We start from the raw sequence: 26,362 nt of genomic DNA, 5'->3' as shown, positions 1-26,362 counted from the left end.
TTTCCTAAGTATTTCAGTCACATGATCATGATTAAGTATACTACAATATTTCCCAACAAGTTAATATTTCAAGGTGGTAAATGGCTTTATTAAAAATAGATCTACAAATTCTTAATGATGCTATATTTTATTATGGCTTGTAATGCAGTCAAAATCAGTAAGTTGTCAGTTTTCTATAAAATATACACTACATCCAGGCAGAACATTTTTAAAAACAAATTCTAGCAGTGATCATATTGAGAATATCCCCACAATTCTCTATCTAATAAATATGCTACATTTCTTGTCTTTAAACAATCGCTACATAGAGAAACCATTTTTTGAAAATGAAACAAAATGTGACTTAAAAATGACATTTAGATCAGTTTCATGTGGTTGACTAATATCCCAACACTGAAATCTAAAGGATTATACTTCCACTTTAAAATGGAAATCTCCTGAGAGAGAAACTGTCCTTGCTTCCACATGATTACCATGTTCTTCTGTTTCTCTGCTTAGAAACTCCACAGCAGCAGCCAAGCACCCCAATCACTATCTGACTGATACTGAATAAAATCTCAAGAAGCCCAACCAAAACTAAACCAGTAAATACTGTAAGGTGAATAATCTTAAGCTTCTTTTCTTCAGAGCTAATGGTGGTAGAATTGTTGAGATCAGACTCACAGGTACTGTAAAACCACTGTAGAGTAAGTGACTCATTCATGTGCTGGTGAATGTGCCTAGGGAAAGAAAAAAAAGGCATCAGAAATATCAGAAGCAATATATCCAGAAAATAATAATAGATATGAAACATAAGACAAGATTGACTTTGATGTATTATGTATAAAACCTGACAAATTGTGGGTGGTACATTGTATTCTTTGGCCACATCTGTATAAGACAAGATTAGTAAAGCAAATTTTATGCCAAGTTGCATCACTATCGTTTCTCATCTTGAACAGGATTCAAAGACGACCCATGCCTTTTTCATTAAAAGCCATTTTAAAATATGTTTGATTAAGATGGTTTTCTTTTTAGATTAAACATGACTACTCTCAGAATTGTGAAAGATCAGCTTTTAGCCTAAAAACATTCTTGTCATTGTTGGAGGAAAAGGTCTATGTTTACTTAAAGTCTGCTATTCTGCATTCCTACAACTGACTTTGAACCCCAGTAAGCTACCATGCAGCATACCCATTATGTGAAATAGGGCCTTTTTCACCAGGAATCCACCCATTTGCAGTGTGAGCATGATGATTATTGATAGGTTGTCTGGGTAGGGCTGGGAGTATGCGGTATTATAGACTAATCTACTTGAGATTGTTCAAGAAAAAATATTTGCTTTTATTCCCAATGTCAGCAATCCCAAACTGGAAAAGTATTATTAGAAGAGTATTTTTTGTTTTTAATATAAAAAAGTGGTAATAATTATGAAAGAAATTGGAAATTGTATAACAGCTGCTGGATTACCAGCAAATAAAGAAGTAAATTTTGCCCACCTTCTAAGCTAAGCAGATCAGGTTGCAAAATAAAGGCATACCTTGTTTTATTGTCCTTCACTTTATTGTACTTCACAGATATTGCTTCTTTTTTTTTTTTTTTTTTTTTTTTACAAATTGAAGGTTTGCAGCAACCCTGCATTGAACTAAGCTAGGCTCCATTTTTCCAACAGCACATGTTCTCATCGTGTCTCTGTGTCACATTTTGGTAATCCTCATGATTTTTCAGACTTTTTCAATATTATTATATCTGTTATGGTGATCTGTGATCAGTGATCTTTGATGTTACTATTGTATTTGTTTTGGAGCACCACAAACCACACCTATATAAACCAGTGAACTTAATCGATAAATGTGTGTGTTCTGACTGCTCCATCAACTGGCTGTTCCCTCATCTCTCTCCCTCTCCTTGGGCCTCCCTATTTCCTGAGACACAACAGTATTGAAATTATTCTAATTAATAACCCTACAATGGCCTCTAAGTATTCAAGTGAAAGGAACATGTGAAAAACGTCATTATTGTCTTATTTTAAGAAATTGCCACAGTCTCCACCAGCAAAAAGATTGCAGTTTGCTGAAGGCTCAGATGATGGCTAGCATTTTTTAGCAATAAAGTGTTTTTTTAGACATAATACTATTACATACTTAATAGACTGCAGTAGAGTGTAAACATAATTTTTTATTCATTAAGAAACCAAAAAATTTTCGTGACTTGCTTTATTGCAATATTTACTTTATTGCAGTGGTCTGGAACTGAACCTGTAATATTTCTGAAGTATGCCCATAGATAAAGATCAATATTATTTACTCTTAGTAACCAGGATTATGCCTGGATTCAGGCATGAGTTTGTATGCCAGACTGGAATAAAAATGTGTGCATCTTTAACATTCATGAATGTTGCTATGGAGATAGGATGGCCTAGTGGATAGAGAATTGGCTTCAAGATCAAGAAGTTCTACATTCCAGCCACAAGTCTAAGATGCTGGCGGGGTGACATTGGGTAAGTCATTTGACCTTGCAGTGGTCCAGAAAACTCTTGAGACATAAGTATTTGCATATCTGTATTGGTGGAGGAAGTGTCCTGTCTGGGAATTCCTGACACCATTGACATCACAGGTCTAATAAAAAGATAGAGCTACAGCTATGACTGGGAGGAACCACCATGATTTATCAAGTCCTTTCAGACAGCTTGTTCTGAACACATTAACCCTTTTCCTGTATCAGGCCATTTATTATGTAAGATCCCTATCTCTGTGTCTGTACTTTGATCAAGAAAAGCACCATGTGATTTAGTGCCACACTATTTTAAATCCATTCTGCTTTAAGATAAGAAAAATTAATCATTGCTAATAAGGGAATGGTTAACAGTTGGATTAAATTTTGGTTACTCACCTTAAGGTTTCCATTGAAAATGTACAATTGGATATAGTGATGTTTTTGTTGTTGTAGTTGTAGTTGCAAAAGAGAGGTCCTTCAAAAAGAGCCAGTAAAGACACCAAAACACAATACAAAGCACCACCAATAGTCAGTATGCTCAAAAAAGATGTCAGGATCATCTGGGGGGAAAAGTAAGCCACACACATCAGTGGTCTAAAACAAAATCTAGGACATCCGCCTGCAAACTTCAGCATCATCTAGACTCCATCGTGGGAATCACTGAGCAACTTGTCAAGTACCTTGACTTGCCTGTCACTTACAGGCCTGGTTTAATGACTGCAATTTTTTTTTTTTTTTTTTTTTTTTTTTTTTTTTTTTTTTTTAGGCAATGGGGGTTAAGTGACTTGCCCACGGTCACACAGCTAGTAAGTGTCAAGTGTCTGAGGCTGGATTTGAACTCAGGTACTCCTGAATCCAGGGCCGGTGCTTTAAGTACTGCGCCATCTAGCTGCCCAATGACTGCAATTCTTAAGGTCAGATAGCCCTTTTAATAAAGCAACCAAGGAAGAGCCAGTGCCTTAAACTCTCCCCATAAGGCCATCACAGAATTGTATGCCAATTTATAGAAGCAAAATAAAACTCTTTATATGGGGATATTCACCTTGTAAGAAGTATATATTACTTGAGAAGTAATTTTTTAAATTATAACACAGAACCCACATAATTTCCAATGAATGTGCCCTTGGAATTGGCTAAATGTATCACATTCTATGATAAAGGCACCTCTAACTGCAAAAGGAAAGTTGTCCTTCAAAGCTGTGGATGAACAATATTATGACCAGCTGGGCTATACAGGTAGAAATGTACTGCTAATAACTTAATTCAAGCCCTCATTGTCCCTTAGCTAAATTGCAATGGTCCCATGATCCTATGCACTGCCCCCTACAGCACAACCCAAAAGTCTTACATGACTCTCATTTCACATGGAATAACCTAATGTATGGATAAAAAGGCATATGTGAAATAGTATGTGCACAGCATTGGGTATACAAATGGAAAAACAGGCACTCCCTGCTCTCAGGGAGCTCAAATTGAATAAAGGAAGTAACAGGAAATTTCTGCCAAAAGTCAGATGGAAATGACTTTTTGGATGCAACAGCACAGCAGATGGGAATGCATCTTTAATGTCATTTACACTGGCAAAATCCCGCCTGTTTCTGATTTTGAACTATCTGATAGTGCTAAGGACTGGGGTGTCAAGAACTTTCTTTCCTGGGTCTCCAGTAGCTGTGGATGTTGATGTTCAAGTACTTCTTGTGTCCCCAACCCCTCCTTTTCAGCCTCCTACATTTACATTCTTCTGACTTTTTCCCTGAACATGAACTATGCTTTCTTTCCTCATTGCAGGTTCCTTCCACATGGAATGAATTTAGAAAACTAGGAAAAATGAACAGTATTCCAAAAAGTGATTCCATTATATTGTATATTACCCCTCTTTTCTTTCCACTTTACACAAGTAGGTTTGCTTATGTATAATTTTATAGTGATTTTTTTCCCCATTTAAAAATTACATTTATATGTGTTTGGAAAAACTTCCTTACTAGGTACTGCCTTTTTAAAAAAGTATCAATGTTATTGTTATCTATAGCCCAGAATGATTCCAATCAGCAAACAGACCTCATGTGTTGAGGATTTCACTGTTCCAAACAGACTAGGTGTGTATTATTGCTTAAAACTATTCGGTGAGGGCAGCTAGGTGGTGCAGTGGATAAGGCACCGGCCCGGGATTCAGAAGAACTTGAGTTCAAATCTATCCTCAGACACTTGACACTAGCTGTGTGACCCTGGGCAAGTCACTTAACCCCAATTGCCTCACTAAAAATAAAATAAAAAAATAAAACTATGCAGTAATCGACACCCAGCATACTCAATTATTACTGCTGTTAAAGAAAAAATAAGGTAGCCTGGTTTGTTTAGAAAGCCAGCTAAGCAAGCTGTTTTATCCTCTTGGCCCCAAAAAACTCTCTTAAGACTAAGTTTCAGAGCAGGCACTATCTATATTGCTAGAGGGAGTTTCTTTAAATTCACCGAAAATAAGGGGGAAAAGGGGATATTTGTAAATGGAAATTGGACCTTTCATACACTTTTTTCATCATATTTTTGCCATTTCTTTATTTCTGGGAATCATGAAGGAGCATATTAGATTAGGAAACTGAGGTGACTGGGCCAGTAACTTTTCCCTCCATTGCTGACCAGTAACATCTGAAATCTGACTGGAAGAATGGACAGGGGGAGGGAAAGCTTTTGATTTTTCTTTACTAGGACAATACTGTGACTTGAGTATTTGTTTCTATACACATATTGGTATACCATGTTCAATTCGCTATTTTTTGTACATGCAAACAGGGCCTGTTTCTTAGGAGTGCCAAATACTACCCTCTGTCCAAAAAAGATCTCTCCCTATGAAGGTAGCAGTGTTTTATATTCCATAATAAGAAATTCATTCCTTTTGAAAAGCACATATTACTAAAGACAGTGGGATATAATAGATAGCAAACTGTCCTCAGAAAAACCTGGGTTCAATTTCTGCCTTTGACACATACTGGTGGTGTGACCCTGAACAAGTAACTTCACTTCTCAGTGCCCCAGATAACTCCAGTGGCAGAGAATACGTCGATGTGATTTGTTACACAATTCCCTCACCTGAAGTTCCCTATACTAGTGGAGTCAGGTTTGGTTTTTTCCAATGAATATAAAATAAATGAAACATCCTATTAAGATTAAAATGTCCTTTCAGAAGCCACTTGCTGCTGTCAACTGCCATCTATAGCAAAGATTCCTTGGCATCTAGCTGAGGACAAGGAACTTGGGATCAATAGATGAGGAACATATGGTGCCTACTACATTCAGAACAATGGAATGCCAAGAAGACAAATGGGAAGGCCTTCAAAGATAGACCTCTCTTTTTGCCTAGCTATCACCTAATGATTGTTTGCTTCTCTTCTCTCTCCAGCAATATTATGAAAAGCAAAGACCACATTTTATATCTCTCCAATGCTCTGCATCCATAGAAGGCACTCAAATGCTTGGTGGATTAAATTGAGTGGTCTTTCATATCTACTTTAAATAGTGCTAGCCTTCAGGATCCAACACAGAAGGCTTTTGAAAAGTTGAATTTCTATACTAAAAATTCAGATTTCCATACTCTATTCTGAATATTTCAGACAAGCATAAAATATTTACCAACCTCATCCCAACATCTTCAGATCATGACATTTCATAAAATCAACCTGGTCTATCACCCCACCCCCCATTAGGGGATATTGACAACTTATACCCTTTGGAAAAGGGAGGCTTTCATCATGTTTTAAAGTGTTTTAGAACGATTACACAGTGAATATAAGTAAACTATCCCAATACCACTATGTTCCAGAAATGATGGTAAGGATGTCATCAGGGATTTATGTGAGTGGAAAAGGGATGGGACAAGTCATGGAGGCAAATGGGAAAACAGAAAAAAAAACCTATGCACTACATTGATTTCTCTGAGATTTTAAAAGGTCCTGAGAAGATTCTCTAAATGTGTTAAGTAAATCCCCATTGGACAATTTACAGAAAAATAGATAAAAATTACAAAAGTGATTGAAAAGTATCCATCTGTACTGGAAAAGGGGATAGATAACATTGAGATCCCAGCTCTGTATAATTACCTGTTGTTTTAAGAAGCACTTCAAATAAGATTTTAAAAATAAGATGCTTGTGAGGGGCAGCTATGTGGAGCAGTGGATAGAGCACCAGCCCTGGAGTCAGGAGTACCTGAGTTCAAATCTAGCCTCAGACACTTGACACTTACTAGCTGTGTGACCCTGGGTAAGTCACTTAACCCCAATTGCCTCACCAAAAAAAAAAAATAATAATAAGATGCTTGTGCAGGGTAGCAAGGCAGCACAGTAGGTAGAGCACCAGAGCTGACCTCAGGAAGATCCTCCTGAGTTCAAATCTGACCTCAGACACTAGCTGGATGACCCTGGGCAAGTCATTTAACTCTAACCTGGGCTCCACAGCCATCCTTGAAGGGAACAATGATTATTGAAAAGGTGTCTGCTTTCCTTGACCAACTGCCACCATTAGACACGTAAGTAGTCTGGGGAGTAGCAGCACACCCTGGATGCTGTTCTCAGCCCAGTCCCTACCACCATCAACCCAAGAAACAACTTCCGTGGAGACAAATGACTCAGCAAATTGTTTCTGCAGATGCCAAACAACTCCTGAAGGCCTGAAAAAGAAGGCGATCCCCACCAAAGACTTGCAAAGCACTGTCAAATGGTCCAACATCAGAAATGGAGGACCTTAAAGAAGCACTGTCACCTACTTCATCACTAAGCACCACGGCATCTTTCCATATGACTTGATGCTGATAAAACAAATGTGAGAGCCTCTAGAGCAGGGACCGTCTTCATTTTCCATTTTTATCCTCAGCACCCAGTGCTCTGTACACAGTCAGTGTTTAATAAACGCTTTTGCATTCATGCCTCTCAATTTTAGGGAGGATCATATACCCAAACTACAGACTATGAGTGTACAGTTGGTGTTTGGGAACGAGAGTGTTTAACCAGCTTTTTGATGGAAACAGTTATGTTTGCTTAAAGACTTCTTTCTTGTGGTCAATTTTATTTTAGGCTAACAGCTCAACCAATTTTGGGACTCTCACCAAATATGGGGGTGTTCTTTTTTATGGCCGAGGTTTTTTTTTTTCCCTTGCTGGGTAATGAGGGTTAAGTGACTTGCCCAGGGTCACACAGCTAGTAAGTGTCAAGCGTCTGAGTCCAGATTTGAACTCAGGTACTCCTGACTCCAGGGCTGGTGCTCTATCTACTGCACCACCTAGCTGCCCTGCTGAGGTCATTCTTAAGTTTACTTTTAAGATATAGCATTAACTTCAGCCCTTGGGCTGCTGCCACCAAATTTTAAAAGTGTTAAATGTTAAAAGCTTTGACTCAGTAGTCTTAATATTATATACAGGGACTGTATGTAGACAGGGCAGCTAGGTTGTTGAAGTGGATAAAGTCCCAGGCCTGGAGTCCAGAAGACTCATCTTCCCAAGTTCAAATCCAGCCTCAGACACTAGTGGTGTGACCCTGGGCAAGTCACTTTACCCTGTTTGCCTCAGTTTCCTCATCTGTAAAATGAGTTGGAGAAGGAAATGGCAAACCACTCCAGTATCTATGCCAAGAAAACTCCAAATGAGGTCATGAAGAGTCAGAAACGACTGAATGTGGGCAGACAACATAAATCACTTTTGGCATTCTAATTTTACAAACAAAAACTATGAATTGTAACAAGTAAAATATTAACCAGAACAAAATTTTAAAATAATTTTTTACTGATTAAAGTATAATTCCATCTATTCCAGTTAATTATCCTATAGTTAAAGCCTAAACCCTGATCAGTCAGGGATATTTACATTCAGATGTCATGTTGTGTTTCACTTCTTCATCCTTGGGGAGGAATTGTTGAGTGTTCTCATAGTAGTTTACCTTGTAGGGAGGCCCTTAGATCTCTGATCTTAACTAGATCAAAGAGAGTCTTCAATACAATTCGACCTTTTCTGTTTATCATTCTGACTCGATTTGAAACTGACAGTTTTCCCTCCCATCTAGAGTTAGACTTTCATTATTCTTTGACCTCTTTTGACTTTCCTTTGTATCTGGTAGGGGAATGTTGAATTTTTAAACTGACATCTTTCACAGAACCCAGCTTGTAGTTTAATATACAGCTCCAAACATGAATGCAAAACTTAATAAATTACCAAAAAAAAATCAAACAAAAAATGGTCTTACCTCGATGACCTACACACTCAAACATATTAAACCATCTTTAATTTGGAAACTTTGGGAATAGCAAAACTAAATACTTGAGGAGTACCTAAATGTTTAGGAGGAAGGGTAAAAACTTTTTTTTTTAAATCATAATAGGGGCAGCTAGGTGGCGCAGTGGATAGAGCACCGGCCCTGGAGTCAGGAGTACCTGAGTTCAAATAAATCCGGCCTCAGACACTTAACACTTACTAGCTGTGTGACCCTGGGCAAGTCACTTAACCCCAATTGCCTCACTAAAAAAAAAAAGAAAAAAATCATAATAAATAACATCTCTGTAGCATTCTGACCCTACCTCTGGACTTTTTCAGTAATTAAGAGTACCAGTGATGGACACCCACTATAATTTCACTTATAAAGCTCTAGCAATAGCCATTGGAATCAGTTCTGTCCCCTGAACACCCCATACTTACTCCACATCTGTTGTTGCAACCTTTTCTTTTCCTTGCAGACAACGCCATTGTAGTTGCAGGAATGGCCTGGAAATTACATCAACAGGAAAGATGAGTGTTATTATTTCTCACCAAATGAACACTGACCTTGATTTTTTTTTTTCTTTTAAATCATGAGTTGTGGGGAAATAGGGACTCAAAATGAGAAGGAAGCGTTGGCCATTTCCTTAAATTTGTGGACGCAGTTATGCTTTCTGGCCGCTAGATGGCCTATGAATGACACAGATAGCTTACATATACATAGGCGTTTAACATTCACTTCTGAAAAATTTTGAATTCCAAATTCTTTTCTCTCCCTCTTGCCCATCCCCGACCCATTGAGAAGGGAAGCAATATATGATGTCAATAAAGTTGTGTTTTATTTGCCAGACTGCTTACTAACATAAATAAGGTAATTTGGAAGAAATGCAATCAAGAAATAGGAACATAAGAACCTAAGAATGTTTGAAACTCAACGTTGTAACTGACTTCCTAAGTGACTTTTGGAAAGGTACTCAGTCTCATACACATTCCCATTTAGAAAACAGAAATGGGGCCAATTTCAGATTCTCAAGTAAGATGATTACATTAGCGTATGAGTGCTATCAAAGTATAATATTTGGAAAGTTCAGAATCACTGAATCATAGACTTAGAGCTCAAAGGAACTTTAAAAATTATCTTTATCAAACTTGTTTTATAGATAAGGAAACTTGGGCCCAAAAATGTTATACATGTAGTGGCAGAGCCTAGGCTGGAATCTAGTTTCAAACACAGTGTTTTTTCCCACTGTTTCATACAGGGGGCAACCACAATACTAAAAATGCTTTCTTTGTAGCTTATTTGCTTTTTTATTTAAAACCTAGATGACATTGTAGAAAATACATCAGAGAACCAGATAGTAATCATCTATAGATATACATGTACATTTATATTTTCTTCTCTTTAGTTTAGAAATCTTATGAAATGAAATGTAGATAGGAAATATAATTTTCAGTCGCTTGTGAAATAGAAGGATAATTAAAATTGACATGATCATTAGTCTTAAATAGCAAACAGTCCAAAATTTGATTCGATCCCAGCCAGGTCCACCAGTACATATTGCTCACTTCATTCTAAAAGAAATTATTATTTCTCTCTCATATTAATATTAAAATTATTAAAACTGGGGAGACCCAAACTTTTTTTCCCCCTGTCCTATTTCCTTGTTCAATCTGTCAATTGAATAATTGATGGAAAATAGGATTAACATTCTCCTCATTCTGGATATTGCTATTCTATCCAACTAGCTCAACCTTGGGTGGAAGGTATAGATTCTTTGTCTAGATTGCCCAAAGCTGGGGTTGGTCTGGCTATAAGGATAGTTTCTGTCCAAGAGTGGCATGACGTCACTCTCAGGCTCTCGATGGAGTGAGCTTACTTCTCTTTGTAAAGTCCGCCTCCCATTAATTGTCAAAGTTGATTGCCACCCTCGGGAACGCTACTCCTCCAAAAGGACATATAAGCCAAGAGTCCACTAGCATGCTGGTCTTTAGTCTAAGAGAGGCAGCCAAATGATCATCCTTTTATTAAAATTCTGGCATTACTAATGAAATGATTCAATCACTCAGAAATTATGTCTCTCGAAGCTTTTTAAATGCCACAGGTCTAATAACTGCAAAAAGATTCAATTGTCAGGGATTACAAAGGCAGAATGTGACTTTTCTGCATTCTGCCTTTAAAATGTTGCTTTTTCATGATGAGATTGGATGAAGAACTGGAACAGATGCAGCTCCTCTCTGCTTACAGATATACAGTGAGCCTTTGAAAGTTCTCCTGGAATTTATTTTGGTAATAATTCTTTCCCATTTAAAATGCATCGTCCTTTCCAAAGAATGAACTAGGAAACATTTCATGGTAAGAAGAGGAAATAAATTATTGAATTTTCATTCCCTGGCAACAGGTTTCTATGGGCTTGGGGAATCCTAAATTTGGGCTTAGTAAGGAAACCAGGTTGTGATTAGAACTGAAATAAGAACTTCTCTTGTTCCAAAGGAGAGAAAAAAAGGAAACTCTAAAGAATGATGAATGAAATGGAGAAGAGTAGAAATGTCTGGAAAGATGAATTAGATTGTGAAGGGCCCTTGAATGCTAGGCTAAGTGCTTTATATTTTATCCTTTGGTAATGGGAAATGAGGGGAGAGATATGGCCAGGCTATGCATTAGGAAAATTATTTTAGTATTGGTGCTGACTTTGAACCTGAAACATGACCAGAAGTCTAATTCCATCTCTTTCCTGTGCCCTCTTCTGAAAAAACTACAGTTATAACCACAGGGATTTAGCCACACCAAATAAGAGAAAAGATAGTATCTTGTCAATAGACAGTTCAGGATTGCTCACCATTTCATCTACTCCAATCCAAGGGTTAGCAACATTCTCATAATTTCTCTTCATTCTCATGTACAGAAGTAGAATTTTGTGGACTATGAAATATTGTATTCTTTAAAGGTACAAGTAATTTTTTTTTTAATTTTTGGTATATCGAAAATGAAATTTAAGGACATATACGTGTGCACTTAATGTGATTTAAGATGTAAGGCACCAGTTCCAGGGAACTCATGATAGAAGAGGATCTCCAAATCCAAGAAAAAAAAAGAAAGAAAGAACTGTGGAGTATAGATGCTGATTGCACCATATTATTTCTTTTGTTTTGGGTGCTGTTGTTTTTTTTTTTTTCTATTTTGAGGTTTTGCATCACTGCTCTGATTCTTTCTCTTGTAACAGGATTAATGCAGAAATAGGATTAATGTTATTATGTGTATATATATATGTGTGTGTATATATATATATATGTATATGTATAGAGATATATAGATATAACCTATATCAGATTACCTGCTGTCTAGGGGAGGGGGGGGAGGGAGGGGAGGGAGGGGAGGGAGGGAGAAAAATCTGAAATTGTAAAGCATGTATAAACAAAAGTTGAGAACTATCTTTACATGTAACGGAAAAAATAAAATATCTCATAAAACCAAAAAAAAAAAAAAAAGATGTAAGGCACCTTGGAAAAATAAAAGATACCAGTAAGAATTAAATTAACACTTGGAATTTTATTTTAGTGTATGTCCAGATGTCATTAAGTACAATATCTACCAATAGCATTCAAGGCTGGGCCAGTATTGACAGATATCCTATCAGTACCTGAAACATCTAAATCAAAGCTCTCCAACTACCTTCTTAATCTCAGAGGCACTGCCATAAAACATCCAGCTTGCTTATTCCTGCCCTGTGCTATTGCTTATTTCATTCTCCTCCATTCTGAACTTCCTCCTCCCCCCGCCAACTTCTTTATTGCCACTTTTTAAATCCATCAATGGAAAATAGCAAATTAACTAGTGGCAAGCACAGTCCCCATTCCCTTGCATCACAAGCCAACTCATTTGGCTTATATTTGTTTGATGTGGTCATTAAGAGCATTTGGTTTTGTCTAGAATACTGACTGGAGTTTTGAATACCTAAGACAGCACTCTTTCCAAAGAAGCTAAATGTATCCTGTGGCCAATCAAGCTAAATATATCACAGGTTTAGTTTTCATTTGTTCCCTTGAAACATGGCATAATAGTAACCTTTATACACTACTCGCAGCCCCCACATACTCTGCACTGGAGTGACATGGGCCTCCTGGTTGTTCCTGGTATGACACTCCATCTCCAACTCTGGGCATTTTCACTGGCTGGAGTACATGTTTGGAATGTTCTCCCTCCTCATCTCTCCCTCCCGATTCCTTTCAAGTCCCAGCTAAAATCCCACCTTCTATAGGAAGCTTTTCCTAATCACCTTTAAATCTAAGTGCTTTCTCTTTGTTGATTATTTCCCAATTATCCTCAATATAGCTTATTTATACATAGTTGTTTGCATGTCATCTCCCCCATTAGACTGTGAGCCCCTCATGAGCAGGAACTGTCTTTTTACTTTGCTTTGTATTTTTCTCATTTTAAATCCCTTTGTTATGTATCCGGTACATAGTAGGCACTTAATTTTTTTGTTTTGGTTTGGTTTGGGTTTTTGTGGGGCAATGAAGCTTAAGTGACTTGCCCAGGGTCACACAGCTAGTAAGTGTCAAGGCCGGATTTGAACTCAGGTCCTCCTGAATTCAGGGCTGGTGCTTTATCCATTGTGCCACCTAGCTGCCCCTTATATATATATATTTTTTTACTGATTACCCCTTTCATCCCTAAATTCCATTATTTATGTACAACCTTTGTATTTCACACAACACTTTGGCATCTTTCTAATGATCTTAATGTTCTTTGGTGTTCTGATCATATATATGTATGTGTGTGTAATATACACACTTGTGTATATATACACATTCATATGTATATGTATACACATACATATATACACACATACATATGTATATGTATACACATGCATATATATGCTCGTACATATGTATATACACCCACATGTATATATACATATATGTGTGTGTGTGTATATATATATACACACACACACACACACACACATATATAAATATGAAATCAGAACACCAAAATACATTTGATGCCAAAGTGTTGTGTGAGGTACAAAGGTTGTACATAAATAATGGAATTTATATATCTGTGTGTGTATGTATATGTAACAAATTGTAAGCGCCATAAGAAGTAGTAAGTCAGGGCCCTCAACTACATTCACCTATCACCTGGTCCCCAGCATAATGTTCCTCATTCAGGAAGCAGTTTATAAATATTTGGTGAGTTGAGCTAAATTGATTTGAACAGAATTAAAAACTGAACTTCCCAAGCTTTTTCTGATTAGCCTCTCCCAATTTTGATCATCCTCTTATTCTGCATCCATATTTTAAAATATAGTATATATGATGACAATGTGTTTGCATGTTGCTTTTGTATTGTAATACCTCACACATCCAATTTATCTCTTGACTTTCTAGAATACCTGTAGTGTCTAAGTCACAGGATTGGAATGAGGATCAGTTGCAATAAGGAATGTGAAAACTCGCTTAACCATAAAGCTATGTAAATGTCAGCTATCAGCCAAGAACCCAGAAGTCATTAAAAAAAAAAAAAAAAGACTCCAAGGAACAAACTAGAGGTCACAGTCCAAAAGATCAGAGGCTTTACACCCCCCAGCCCCCAAAAAAGCAAACAAACAAGGAAACCCATGAAAGGAGGTCTCTGAAAGCAAAACTGAATCATCTTTGGTTAAAGTCAATTCAGGAAACTGCTATGAAATAGCCTTGTCTCTTTCCTTTGCTCCTCTTTGAGAGGGCAATGGGGATCTGCCATTTTGAATATTAATTAAGGCAAGATCATTTTGCCTGTGGAGTACCATCTAAAAGATGCTAGCTAGGCACAATATCAAATTTAATACATTCTCTTCCCTGAGAACTTATTTAAATATGATAGGAAAATGGTTTAAGGCTACAATAAAATAATTCAAGGATTCCTTTAGAAAATGTCACTGGATTTGAAAAGAAATAATAACAATATATGTTCCCAAGGGCAAAGTCATTTAAACAAAATAACCAAAGATTTATAGCTAAAAAGGAGATTAGAGATTATCTAGTCCAATCCTTTCACTTTATAAAGAGACAGACTCATGGAAAAGTGGAAATGACTTGACCACAGTGGTAAAGCTGGGATTTGAACCTAAGATCTCTTCTAAATCCAGGATAAATCTTTTTTTTTTTTGGCTGTTGATTCTGAGTATTTAATAGTTTTTTTTTTCTTTTATAAAGCAAATTTTTAAAGTGATGGTTTGGGGCAGCTAGGTGGCACGGTGGATAGAGCACCGGCCCTGGAGTCAAGAGTAACTGAGTTCACAGTATTTGACAAAAACTGCTGGGAAAACTGGCAGATAGTATAGCAGAAATTAGGCATAGACCAACATCTTACACCTTATACTAAAATAAGGTCAAAAGGGATACATGATTTAGACATAAGAGGTGATACCATAGGTAAATTAGGAGAGAAAGGAATAGTGTACCTATCAGATCTTTGGAAAGGAAAACAGTTTTTGACCAAACAAGAGATAGAGTATATTATAAAATGCAAAATGGATGATTTTGATTATATTAAATTAAAAAATTTTTGTACAAACAGAAGCAATGCATCCAAAATTAGAAGGGAGGCAGAAAGCTGGGAAACAATTTTTGAGGCCAGTACTTCTGATAAAGGTCTCATCTCTAAAATATATAGGGAATTAAATCAAATTTATAAGAATCCAAGTCATTCCCCAATTGAGAAATGGTCAAAGGATATGAACAGGCAGTTTTCTGATGAAGAAACCAAAGCTATCTATTCCTATATGAAAAAATGCTCTAAATCTCTAATGATTAGAGAGATGCAAATTAAAACAACTCTGAGGTACCACCTGACACCTATCAGATTGGCTAAAATGACAAAAAAGGAAGATAATAAATGTTGGGGAAGCTGTGGGAAAATTGGAACACTAATGCATTGTTGGTGGAGCTGTGAACTGATCCAACCATTCTGGAGAGCAATTTGGAATTATGCCCAAAGGGCGATAAAGCTGTGCATACCCTTTGACCCAGCAATCCCACTTTTAGGTCTTTTGCCCAAAGAAATCATGGAAGGGGGAAAGGGACCCACATGTACAAAAATATTTATAGCTGCTCTTTACGTGGTAGCAAGGAATTGGAAGTTGAGGGGGTGCCCATCAATTGGGGAATGGCTGGACAAGTTGTGGTATATGAATACAATGGAATACTATTGTGCTGTAAGAAATGATGAGCAGGAAGAGTTCAGAGAAACCTGGAGGGTCTTACGTGAGCTGATGATGAGTGAGATGAGCAGAACCAGAAGAACATTATACACAGTATCATCAACATTGAGTGTTGACCTACTGTAATGGACTATATTCTTCTCACCAATGCAATGGTACAGAAGAGTTCCAGGGAACTCATGATAGAAGAGGATCTCCAAATCCAAGAAAAACAAAAAAAAAGAACTGTGGAGTATAGATGCTGATTGAACCATACTATTTCTTTTGTTTTGGGTGCTGTTTTTTTTTTCTATTTTGAGGTTTTGCATCACTGCTCTGATTTTTTAGCTTGTAACAGGATTAATGCAGAAATAGGATTAAGGTTATTGTGTGTATATGTATATGTGTGTGTATATGTATATGTGTGTGTATATATATATCTATATGTATATGTATACAGATATATAGATATATAGATATAACCTATATCAGATTACCTGCTGTCTAGGGGAGGGGGGAGGGAGGGAAGGGAGGGAGAAAAATCTGAAATTGTAAAGCTTGTAAAAACAAAAGTTGAGAACTATCTTTACATGTAACGGAAAAAATAAAATACCTTATATGTATTAAAAAAAAAATAGTAACTGAGTTCAAATCTGGCCTCAGACACTTAACACTTACTAGCTGTGTGACCCTAGGCAAGTCACTTAACCCCAATTGCCTCGAAAGAAAGAAAGAAAGAAAGAAAGAAAGAAAGAAAGAAAGAAAGAAAGAAAGAAAGAAAGAAAGAAAGAAAGAAAAGAAGAAAGAAAGAAAAGAAGGAAGGAAGAAAGGAAGGAAGGAAGAAAGGAAGGAAGGAAGGAAGGAAGGAAGGAAGGAAGGAAGAAAGAAAGAAAGAAAGAAAGAAAGAAAGAAAGAAAGAAAGAAAGAAAGAAAGAAAGAAAGAAAGAAAGAAAGAAAGAAAGAAAGAAAGAAAGAAAGAAAGAAAAGCTATTAATCCTCTAGTCATTTGGCTTCAGCCTGTTAACACAATTGTTATGCCATCCATTCAGCTCAGTCCAGCAAGCATTTAGTAAGGGATTACTGTATGCAAATAGCTATGGGTAGAAAGTCAAAACAAAGAATACTTTTGACTAACTGGTAATACTTGAGTTGAGCTAGAGGTAGATGAGAGTATGGATGGCAGCTGAATCACAGAGTCTGGGTGAGGAGGAGAGGGGAATTTGTAAGCCACAGGAGTGAAAGAGTACCAGTTGGTTGGAGTTTATCCTTCCCAGAGTTCTGTGAGGATGGAAGAGGCTTGTAGGTGAAGTTCAAGTGGTCAGAGACTGGATTGGATTCTAAATGGTACAGCTCTACAGCTGTATCCTAAAATGACTGGGGATGAGGCACATACAGAATTATCTCCTACATGTGGGCTATGCAACCAGCTCTGTGTTAGTCCTTTTGTCTGAGGCCACTATCCCTGGGCATCCTTAGGGTGTTGCCTGAAGTCACATCCCCTTTGGCTCTAGATGCAGTGTTGACTTTAGTAAAAGGGGAAGTTGTAGAACTGCATTCTACCTTGGTCTGTCATGGTGGCAGCATGGATAGCGTCTGCAGTATTATATTCAGTTCTGGGATAGTAAGGCTAGTAAGAAGCCAAAAACCATACCCTATGAAGACTGTTGTGGGGAAAAAAAAAACTGTCAATGTTTAGCTTGAAAAAAAGATGGTGTGATGAGCATCTTCAAGTACTTGAAGAGTGATCATACAAGTTTAGATTTCTTCTCTTTGACCTCAGAGAACAATTAGGGGAAATTGTAGAAGAGGCAATTTTCAGCACCAGGTAAAGAAAAACTTCCTAACCATGAGCAGCATTGGGAAATAGTTGATTAATTATCACTTAAGGTCTTCAAAATTTACCAGGGATGTTGCAGGCTGAGACATAAATTAAACAAGATAATCTCTTTGGAACTTTCTGGTTCTGAGATTAAGGAATTCTAATTTTATGTTTCAAGGGAGATAATATTTGAATTTGAACCTATTAACAACCCTTTGTTGCTGTTCATTTGCGTCCAAATCTTCATGACCTCACACGGGGTTTTCTTGGCAAAGATTCTGGAGTGATTCGCCATTTCCTTCTTCAGCTCATTTCATAGATGAGGAAACTGAGGCAAATAGGGTTGAGTGATTTGCTCAGAGTCACAGAGCCAGTATCTGAGGTCAGATTTGAACTCAGGAACTTGGTCTTCCTGAGTCCAGGACCGGCACTCTATCCACTACACCACCTAGTAGCCAATAACAACTCTAGAAAATGATCAAAGCCAGTGTTATCCCCTGCAATCAAAAGACCTTAATTCTGTTAAGTTTTCCATTTTAAAATATCAATGTTTCCCTGGGTGGGGGAGAAAGGAGAGAAGAAAGATGGAGGTCTTTCTCGGAAAGAACTTCTGACAGTGTTTATTTCAGAGGTAGTTTGTAACTAGTGCGTATGCCTGTGGGCGAAAGCGTCACTAAAGAGGATCCTTCGAATAAGTAAACTTGAGCTTCACATGCCCATTAGTTTAATAGAGTGTGCTTGGCCATCAGCTTCTGTCCTGAAGAGAAGAGACTTTCTCTACATCACTGAGATGGAAAGAACCCCTTCTGTGCTTAGAAATAATAGACCTGGGGGCTTTCTGCGCCCACTGGCATCACACCATGAAGTAACCATTTCCTTCTGCTTTGTCCATATGGCAGAGGAGTCTTCTTGCAGATGTGAAGACAAATTTGTAAGCCCTTTCTCTTACAGTTCGAGAAGAGTGATAGCGTGTACCGGCCCCCTGGGGTTGTGATTGGAAACTAAAAACACTGGTGTCTCAGGAAAGTCTTCTGAAAACAATTGAAACTCTAAAGCTTGAAGCAAGCTAATCAAAGTCTGCTAAGTTCAGAGTGAGACTAAGCAGTCGGTAAGAGTTAATGATTAGTGATTGACATATACCATTGTACCTTAGACTTCTCTTTAAGAAGTTGGCTGTACATCAGGTTTCTTAAACAAGGTTATCTAATTCTTATGCCCAAAGGGCTATAAAACGGCATACATCCCTTTGATCCAGTAATACCACTGGCTAGGTTTATATTCCAAAAAGATTTTTTTTCAAAAGGACCTATATATATATATATATGTACAAGAAGATTTATAGCAGCTCTGGTTGTGGTGGCTAAGAATAAGAAATCAAAGGGATACATCTTGACCTTTGAACTGTTGAATTAAGAAGAGTTTTTAAAATGCCTACTTCGTGCTTGATATGAGGGATACAGAGATCAGGGCCAAAAGGTCATCCAGCGCAAACCCCTTAATTTTACATGTTAACACTAGGGCGCCCCTGGACCCTGCTACTCTTATTGGGTCAAGTGCCTGAGTTATATAACAAAATAGCAGGTTGGACTGATAATCTGATGTGGCAGATCAAAGGCCCAGGTTGGTAATTAAAATTCTGTTCTTAGAAGTGTACTTTATGGGGGTGGCTAGGTGTCGCTAGGCTAGGTGGATAAAGCACCCGCCCTGGATTCAGGAGTACCTGAGTTCAAATCTGGCCTCAGACACTTGACACTTGCTAGCTGTGTGACCCTGGGCAAGTCACTTGACCCCCATTGCTCCACCCCAAAAAAAGTTCAAAAATAAAATTTAAAAATTAAAAAAAAAGAAGTGTACTTATGAAACATAGGAATGGTTCATGACTATGCCAAATAGACAGGTGGACATGCAGATAGACAGAAACAGAGAGACACACACACAGAGAAACAGAGACTGACAGAAATAGAGACAGAGATACTCTGTAACTGAAGGCTGGGGTTGGGACTTGTCTCTTCTGTTGGAAAGATAATACCTCATGTGGGGCTCCTTATACCCTAATCATACAAACTAATAGACATGAGGAAATATATATGCCTGTGTCGACCACAGGACTTTATAAGGAATAAAACTAATTTTTTTAGGGCACAGTTTATAACAGAATAAATAATGGTGTACACTGAAAAATAGGTGCCAATTAAACGGAGCCTAAGGAGTAGGGAATAGGGATGGTACAATTTGTGATTACTTCTGCTCTCTTTTTGCCCCAGTCCTAAAACTATGCAATATTTTTTTGCTTCAAGAGATGAATGAAAAATCTCAAATCCTAGCAGTGTATGTGGATCTAGGCTGTTCTTCCACCCTAGAAAATGTGTTACATAGGGATGGGGCAGCTAGGTGGTGCAGTAGATAGAATACTAGCCCCGAAGTCAGGAGTTGCTGAGTTCAAATCTGGCCTCAGACATGACACATACTGGCTGTGTGACCCTGGGCCAGTCACTTAACCCTAATTGCCTCAAACATCCTGGGCCATCTCCAGTCATCTTAATGTATAGCTTGCCATTGGACCCACATGACTCTGAAGGAGATAATGAGGCTGGTGACTTTGCAAAGCCCTCCCTCACTTAAATCCAATTCACTGCAAGCCATAACATCACCTCCTAATGTCATGGTCCTCTTCGAGAATGAAGGACAAACAACAAGATAACAACAAAGGGATAAGAAAAATGCAGTCCAGAGAGGAAATTGCTTATCCAAGGATACATAGCTAATAAATAGGAAAGCCAAGATTTGAACCCAGGTCTTCTGCCTCTGAATCCAGGGCTCTATCTTGAGCCACATGGTCAACATTCACTATAATTCATATTCTTCCAAATGTCTTTGATAGACTTACATGTCCTTGTCTTTGTTAACCAAAACTTGCTAGTGTGTCATGCATGGGTTGTATGGAAAATGAAAAATGCTCTTTGATGGTTTCTTGTCATGTGGGAACTTTGGGGCTGCTTCTGGCCCTTCAATGACTGATTGCAGAAAAGACTTGTTTTTTTAATATCATATGGAAAATCCTGAGAGGATAGCAGGTAGTGTGCTGCATCCATTAAAACAAAAAGCTTCCATCTTGGGTCTCTTTGGCTTCAACTCTCCAAGTAAGCTGTGAAGCCAGTGAGAGTCAGGGAAGGACAGTGTCATTCTCTACTCCACTTTCATAGCATCTACTGCCAAGGGACCTACTTTGATGACAAATGTGACCTGTGATCATAGAGTGAAGATGGATGCAAGATCTTCACTATCCCATTAAAAAAAATACTAATTGAGACCAACCATGATTCCAGAGTCAAGACCAGGCCAAGTCAACAAGTATTCATTAAGTCCTGTGGTAGGACCAATGATGAAGCATGCTACCACCTCCCTACCTCTCGATAGAGAGAATACAGCATGTTGGCCATGACCAAAACAAGAATTTTGTTTAGTCTTATTATGGATATTTGTTCTGAGGGATTTGGTTTTCTTTTTCTTTTTTCCAATAGGGAGGGTGAGAGGGGGAAGAAAATCAATTTTTCTTCATTGAAAAAATTAAATGTAATTTTTAAAATACCTCATTGACCATTCAAATGTACAGTATACTATTCTTCTCAGCAAGGAATTTGGATGAGGTTCCAGATTTAAAATATCATGATCCAAAGTTAAATAGAAATTTTTTTTCCAAACAGTGTTCTTCCTTACTGACCACCATAAATTCAGTGTCCTAAATCTCATCCAAAGGTACTTTGGGATGTTGGTGGGGCTAGGGTTCATAGTGTGATCCTTGGTTCTTGTTTAAAAACCTCAAACATCATCATCAAACTGATATTTAATGGAGTACTTTAAAATTTTCAGAGTGCTTTACATATATTAAATCATCTGACTATTCAACTATGAGCTCCTTTGAGACAGGAACTGTCTTTGGCTTACTTTATATTCCCAGAGCATAGTGTGTGGCATATAGTAGAAACCTTGTAAAAGCTAGACGACTGATAGATAAACTGACCTTGCCTGTGGGGTAGTTCTTTTAGGAATTAACTCCATTTTACAGAGAGTACTTACCAGCACACCTGCTCCTAGGATTCCAGGCAACCACCATTCAAAGCAAGATATCACCTCATCATCTTGAAGTTTGTAAATAACTAGTGGTACTGCATTGAGAGCCACTGCCAACAGCAACAGAACCATCAAGCTAAATCCATTGCAGGATGTGAAGCCTTCGCAGCAAGTCATTTTTCCACCTGGGTTCAAGCAACAGCTCAGTGGATTGTCAGTGTGGCACTATTTCCTGAACACCTGTCAGTCCTCACTTTTTATCCTGTAGTTCCTGGTTAAAGGTTAGCATATGTGAAATATGAATTGAGGAAAATCGTTCAAAGTCCAATGGGTTTATGGATTACGGTAGCTCAGGATTATAATTAGGGAAGGAAAGAGAGAGTGATTAACAAATAGGAAAGATGGTAATTAGGAAAAACAAGATTCCTTTGTAATAAATGTTGACATTCCAGAAAGCCACCAAAGGAAAAAGATCCTAGGACACTGTCTTATCTTAGAGACACTTATATGATGTCACTAAGAAACCAAGAGCATCTCTATAATCTATGATTTTTTTTTCTATTTATGACCACCAGTTATTTAATGTCCTTGATATATTTGATCCAAAGGGCTTGCTGGTGAAATGTATTAAAAGTTTCAAAAGAGAGGGTGAGAAACATTTTCTGAAGGGAAAAGCCTGCAAATCTTTTCAGTTCAAATGGGTGTTGATTAAGTGCCTGCACTTAATAGTTCAGCACTATACTATTAACATAATAAATTAATTCATTTCTGACATAGTTAAATGTTTTAGTGTTCCATTTCAGGATTCTCAAAAATGCTCCTGCAATCTCTTTTCCAAGACAAAGAAGGCATTTTTGACATTATTAAATCAGGTTTTGAAGTCTGGCATCTACCAGACCTCCATGGGAAGTTCTATAAATTCTTATGGGCAAGAGACCTAGGTAAAAAATAGGAAAGTCAATAAGCATTGAAGTGCCTACCGTGTGCCACTCACCGTGCTAAGAGATTGGGATACAAAGAAAGGCAAAAGAAAGTCACTAATCTAGAGGTTAACTAAATATGTATGTAATATATATTGCAGACATATGTATCATAAATCGGAGTATTCAAGAGAGGGAAGGATTAGCATTCAGGAAGGTCAGAAAAGACTTCCTGTAGAAGACGGAATTTTTTTTGTGGGGCAATGCCCACAGTCACACAGCTAGTAAGTGTCAAGTGTCTGAGGGTGGATTTGAACTCAGGTCCTCCTGAATCCAGGGTTGGTGCTTTATCCACTGTGCCACCTAGCTGCCCCCAGAAGATGGAATTTTTGCTAGGACTTGAGGTAAGCCAAGAGGTGAGAATGAGGAGGCAGAGAATTCTAAGAATGGAGGATAGCCAGTGAATTTATATGGAGTCAGGAGATGGAGCATATTGCTCAAAGAACTGCAAGGAGGCCAGTGTCACTGCATCACAGGGTACATGGTGGAGTGTAAGGGGTAAGAAGATTGGAAAAGTAAGAGGTTGTGATGAGCTTTGAAAGCCAAATAGAAGATTTTGTAGTTTACATTTAGGAAGGAAAGAGTGTAAGACCTGGAAAGAAGGGAAGCATAAAGATGAGAGAAAGAGGGAATGGGAGAGGGAATTTTTCCCCCTTTGAGTGATGAACAGCCATTCTTTATACATATAGATGTATTGCTTTACATTCCTTTAATGAATTATTATATTATTTCCCCATTCATCACTAAGTTCATCAATGATGCTTTTCTTTTTTTTTTGGTGAGGAAATTGGGGCAATGAGGGTTAAGTGACTTGCCCAGGGTCACATAGCTAGTAAGTGTCAAGTGTCTGAGGTCAGATTTGAACTTAGGTCCTCCTGAATCCAGGGCTGGTGCTCTATCCACTGTACCACCCAGCTGCCCCTAAGTTCATCAATGAAAAGAATTCTATCTTTTTTTTTTCTGCCTTTGGACTCCCTCACAGTCCTATTTATAAAGCTCAGCACAACACAATAGACATTTCAGTACTAAATAAATGCTGGATAAATAGATGAGAAGAATGAGTTGCAGCTTGAAGTTCTAAAGAAAGACTGGATATTAATTATGAAGGGAGGGGGATTGAGGAGAAAATGGTCTAATCAAAAGGGATTTCTTAAATTTAGTTAAGTGGCCAAAAAAAAAAGTTTGAATCACCAACTATCATCCTTCCATTAAATTGGAGGCTCAGTGAGATTTACCATCTCTCCTATTATTATACCCTTCAAGTACCTGGTCATTGCCCAGTAACCTCCCAATGTATCCTAAGTATTTCCAACCCAGATGTTTTCATTCCCTCCTCCCACAGCTGAACTTTTTTATACATTGTCTCCCCAGTTAAAATGAGAACAGAGACTATCTCCCCTTTCTATATGTATCCACAGCTCTTAGTATAGTGTTTGGTACATTGAAAGTGCTTAATTAAACAGTTTTTTCAATTATTCAAGTTTTGTCTTGGACACAAGCTGACTGTGTGATGTCATCGCACCTCTCAGTGTCCCAGGAAACCCTCTAAGACTGCTATAGTGAAGGGAGCTTCTATACTGGGAGTCCCCCATAGCAAGGAAATCTTAGGTTGTGCCCCAACTCCACCCCTTATGTTTTTGTAGATATATGATCTCACTGGCACGTGTGTATACTCTCTATACCGGCATCAGTAGTGTAGAAGAAGTAAGAAAGAACCTGGTTTCAAATCCTTACTTGACTCTACTATTTTTGTGACCTTTGGCAAGACAATTAACCACTCTACACCTCTCTTTCCTCATTAAAAACTAGATAATCCCCAAGATCCCTTTAAAATGTAAATCGGTAATAATGTGCAATCCATCTGTTTCTCCTCATCTTGTGCAATTCTTGACCATTTCCCTCCATAAATCTTCCATATTGTAATTACTCAATATGCTAGAGAAAGCTTCCTATGGGTTTTTTGACATTTCATCACTACCAGTGCAACACCTGGGCTGTCCATCTGTTTATCTCTCCCCTTTACTCTGGGACGGGCCACCCTCCTTTTAGGACGAATATGTCCTTGATGCTGCCCTTCATGCTATTTCTGACGTGTATGTTACCAATGATGATGGGCTGGAGGCCCATCTTAGGCCCACCAGGTAAATACAACCATATTGAGATGAATTAGAGGGGGGCGTAAGAGGCAGCCTTGATCTAGCCGATAGGAAGCCGACCTCCACGCCAGGAAAGCCTTGGTTCAGGTCTTATCTCCGACTCGTCCTGGCTGTGGGATCCTCAGTGGCTCACTTCACCTCCTTTGCAGGGCTGTAGGCAACTCTGTAAGATTCAAAGTGCTCAGTCGGTGGAGGAAGATTTCTTACCTGGGAGTTCCCTATATTACTGAAATGCGAGGTCCAGCGGCTATATCCATTCCTAGGGGTCCTCACTATTTAAATGTACACTGTGGCAAAGCCTTTCATAAAATAATCACTCCCCCTCTTTGGTCCCGGAGGCAGGAGGAAGATGACAAAGGGAACTTCTTCGTTTGGTAAACGCCAGAATAAGACACACTTTGTCGGCACTTTGTGGTTCTAAGGCGTAGCATCGTCGGAAGTCAAACTCCGGCAAATGCGGATATCCAACTAAACGCAAGAGAAAGTATAATTGGAGTGCAAAGGCTAAGCGACGCAACATCACTTGGTCGAATGAGGCACCTAAAAATTGTCTACCGCCGATTCAGGAATGGATTCTGTGAAGGAAAAACACCAAAACCCAAGAGAACATCTGTTGCAGTGTCTAGTTCATCTTGAAGGATTCAACTGTTTGTTAAAATAAATGTCCTGAATCAAAAAACAAATCACTCCCCAGAATTCTCCCTTTAGCATGTTACACTGACCACCCTAGCTTTTTCTTCTTCTTCTTCTTCTTCTTCTTCTTCTTCTTCTTCTTCTTCTTCTTCTTCTTCTTCTTGGGGCAATGAGGGTTAAGTGACTTGCCCAGGGTCACACGGCTAGTAAGTGTCAAGTGTCTGAGGCAGGATTTGAACTCAGGTCCTCCTGAATCTAAGGCCAGTGCTTTATCCACTATGCCACCTAGCTGTCCCTAGCCTTTATTTTTGAAGGCAGGTAGAGTTCATTTTCCCCTTCCCCAGGGTTGTCCAGTACATTTAAAGGGATTGAGGGAGGGAGGCATATGGGATTTCTGCCAATGACTCCGCCTCTAATTATAAAAATGGTTCCCCCCTGCATCCCAATTCCATGTAACCACTAGTCAGATTAGATTTTACAAAGGAATGTTTACTTCAAAAGGTATGATCACAAATGCACAGATTTACTGCCCCAACATATGAGGTTTAACACTTCCCCCTGCACTACCTCAGTCTCTGGGAGGACAAGTAGCATAACTTAGTTCTCTTAGTAGAAGACATTCCCAGTTCCAAGTCCAAAGTGACCCTTGGCCTGGAATCCCAGACATTCTGGCCTTTCTGGGCTCCCCCTTTGGACTGGCTGGCTACAACATCCTACCTGAAATCCTCCATTGGGCCAAAGTCACCATGGGTTGAATCCCCACATCCAGTAGAAAAGATTGCTGGCATCTGAAACTGAGAACAAACAACACA

The 26,362-nt window shown here is 38.3% G+C and overlaps 1 protein-coding gene and 1 pseudogene across 1 annotated transcript; one reads left to right on the top strand and one right to left on the bottom strand.

Annotated features, from left to right (window-relative positions):
* Positions 1–469: 469 nt before the first annotated feature.
* TM4SF20 (transmembrane 4 L six family member 20) lies at positions 470–21,958 on the bottom strand. The gene is made up of 4 exons (XM_043993340.1): positions 21,788–21,958; positions 9,146–9,211; positions 2,872–3,035; positions 470–719 (listed from the first exon to the last, which is right to left on the bottom strand). The coding sequence occupies exons 1-4, from the start codon at positions 21,956–21,958 to the stop codon at positions 470–472; spliced, it is 651 nt and encodes a 216-aa protein (XP_043849275.1).
* Positions 21,959–25,266: 3,308 nt separating this feature from the next.
* LOC122751929 lies at positions 25,267–25,553 on the top strand (annotated as a pseudogene).
* Positions 25,554–26,362: the final 809 nt, after the last annotated feature.

The sequence above is a fragment of the Dromiciops gliroides genome, chromosome 3, assembly GCF_019393635.1.
Source record: "Dromiciops gliroides isolate mDroGli1 chromosome 3, mDroGli1.pri, whole genome shotgun sequence".
Lineage (NCBI taxonomy): Eukaryota > Metazoa > Chordata > Mammalia > Microbiotheria > Microbiotheriidae > Dromiciops > Dromiciops gliroides.
This window is presented reverse-complemented; position numbering and strand designations above follow the sequence as displayed.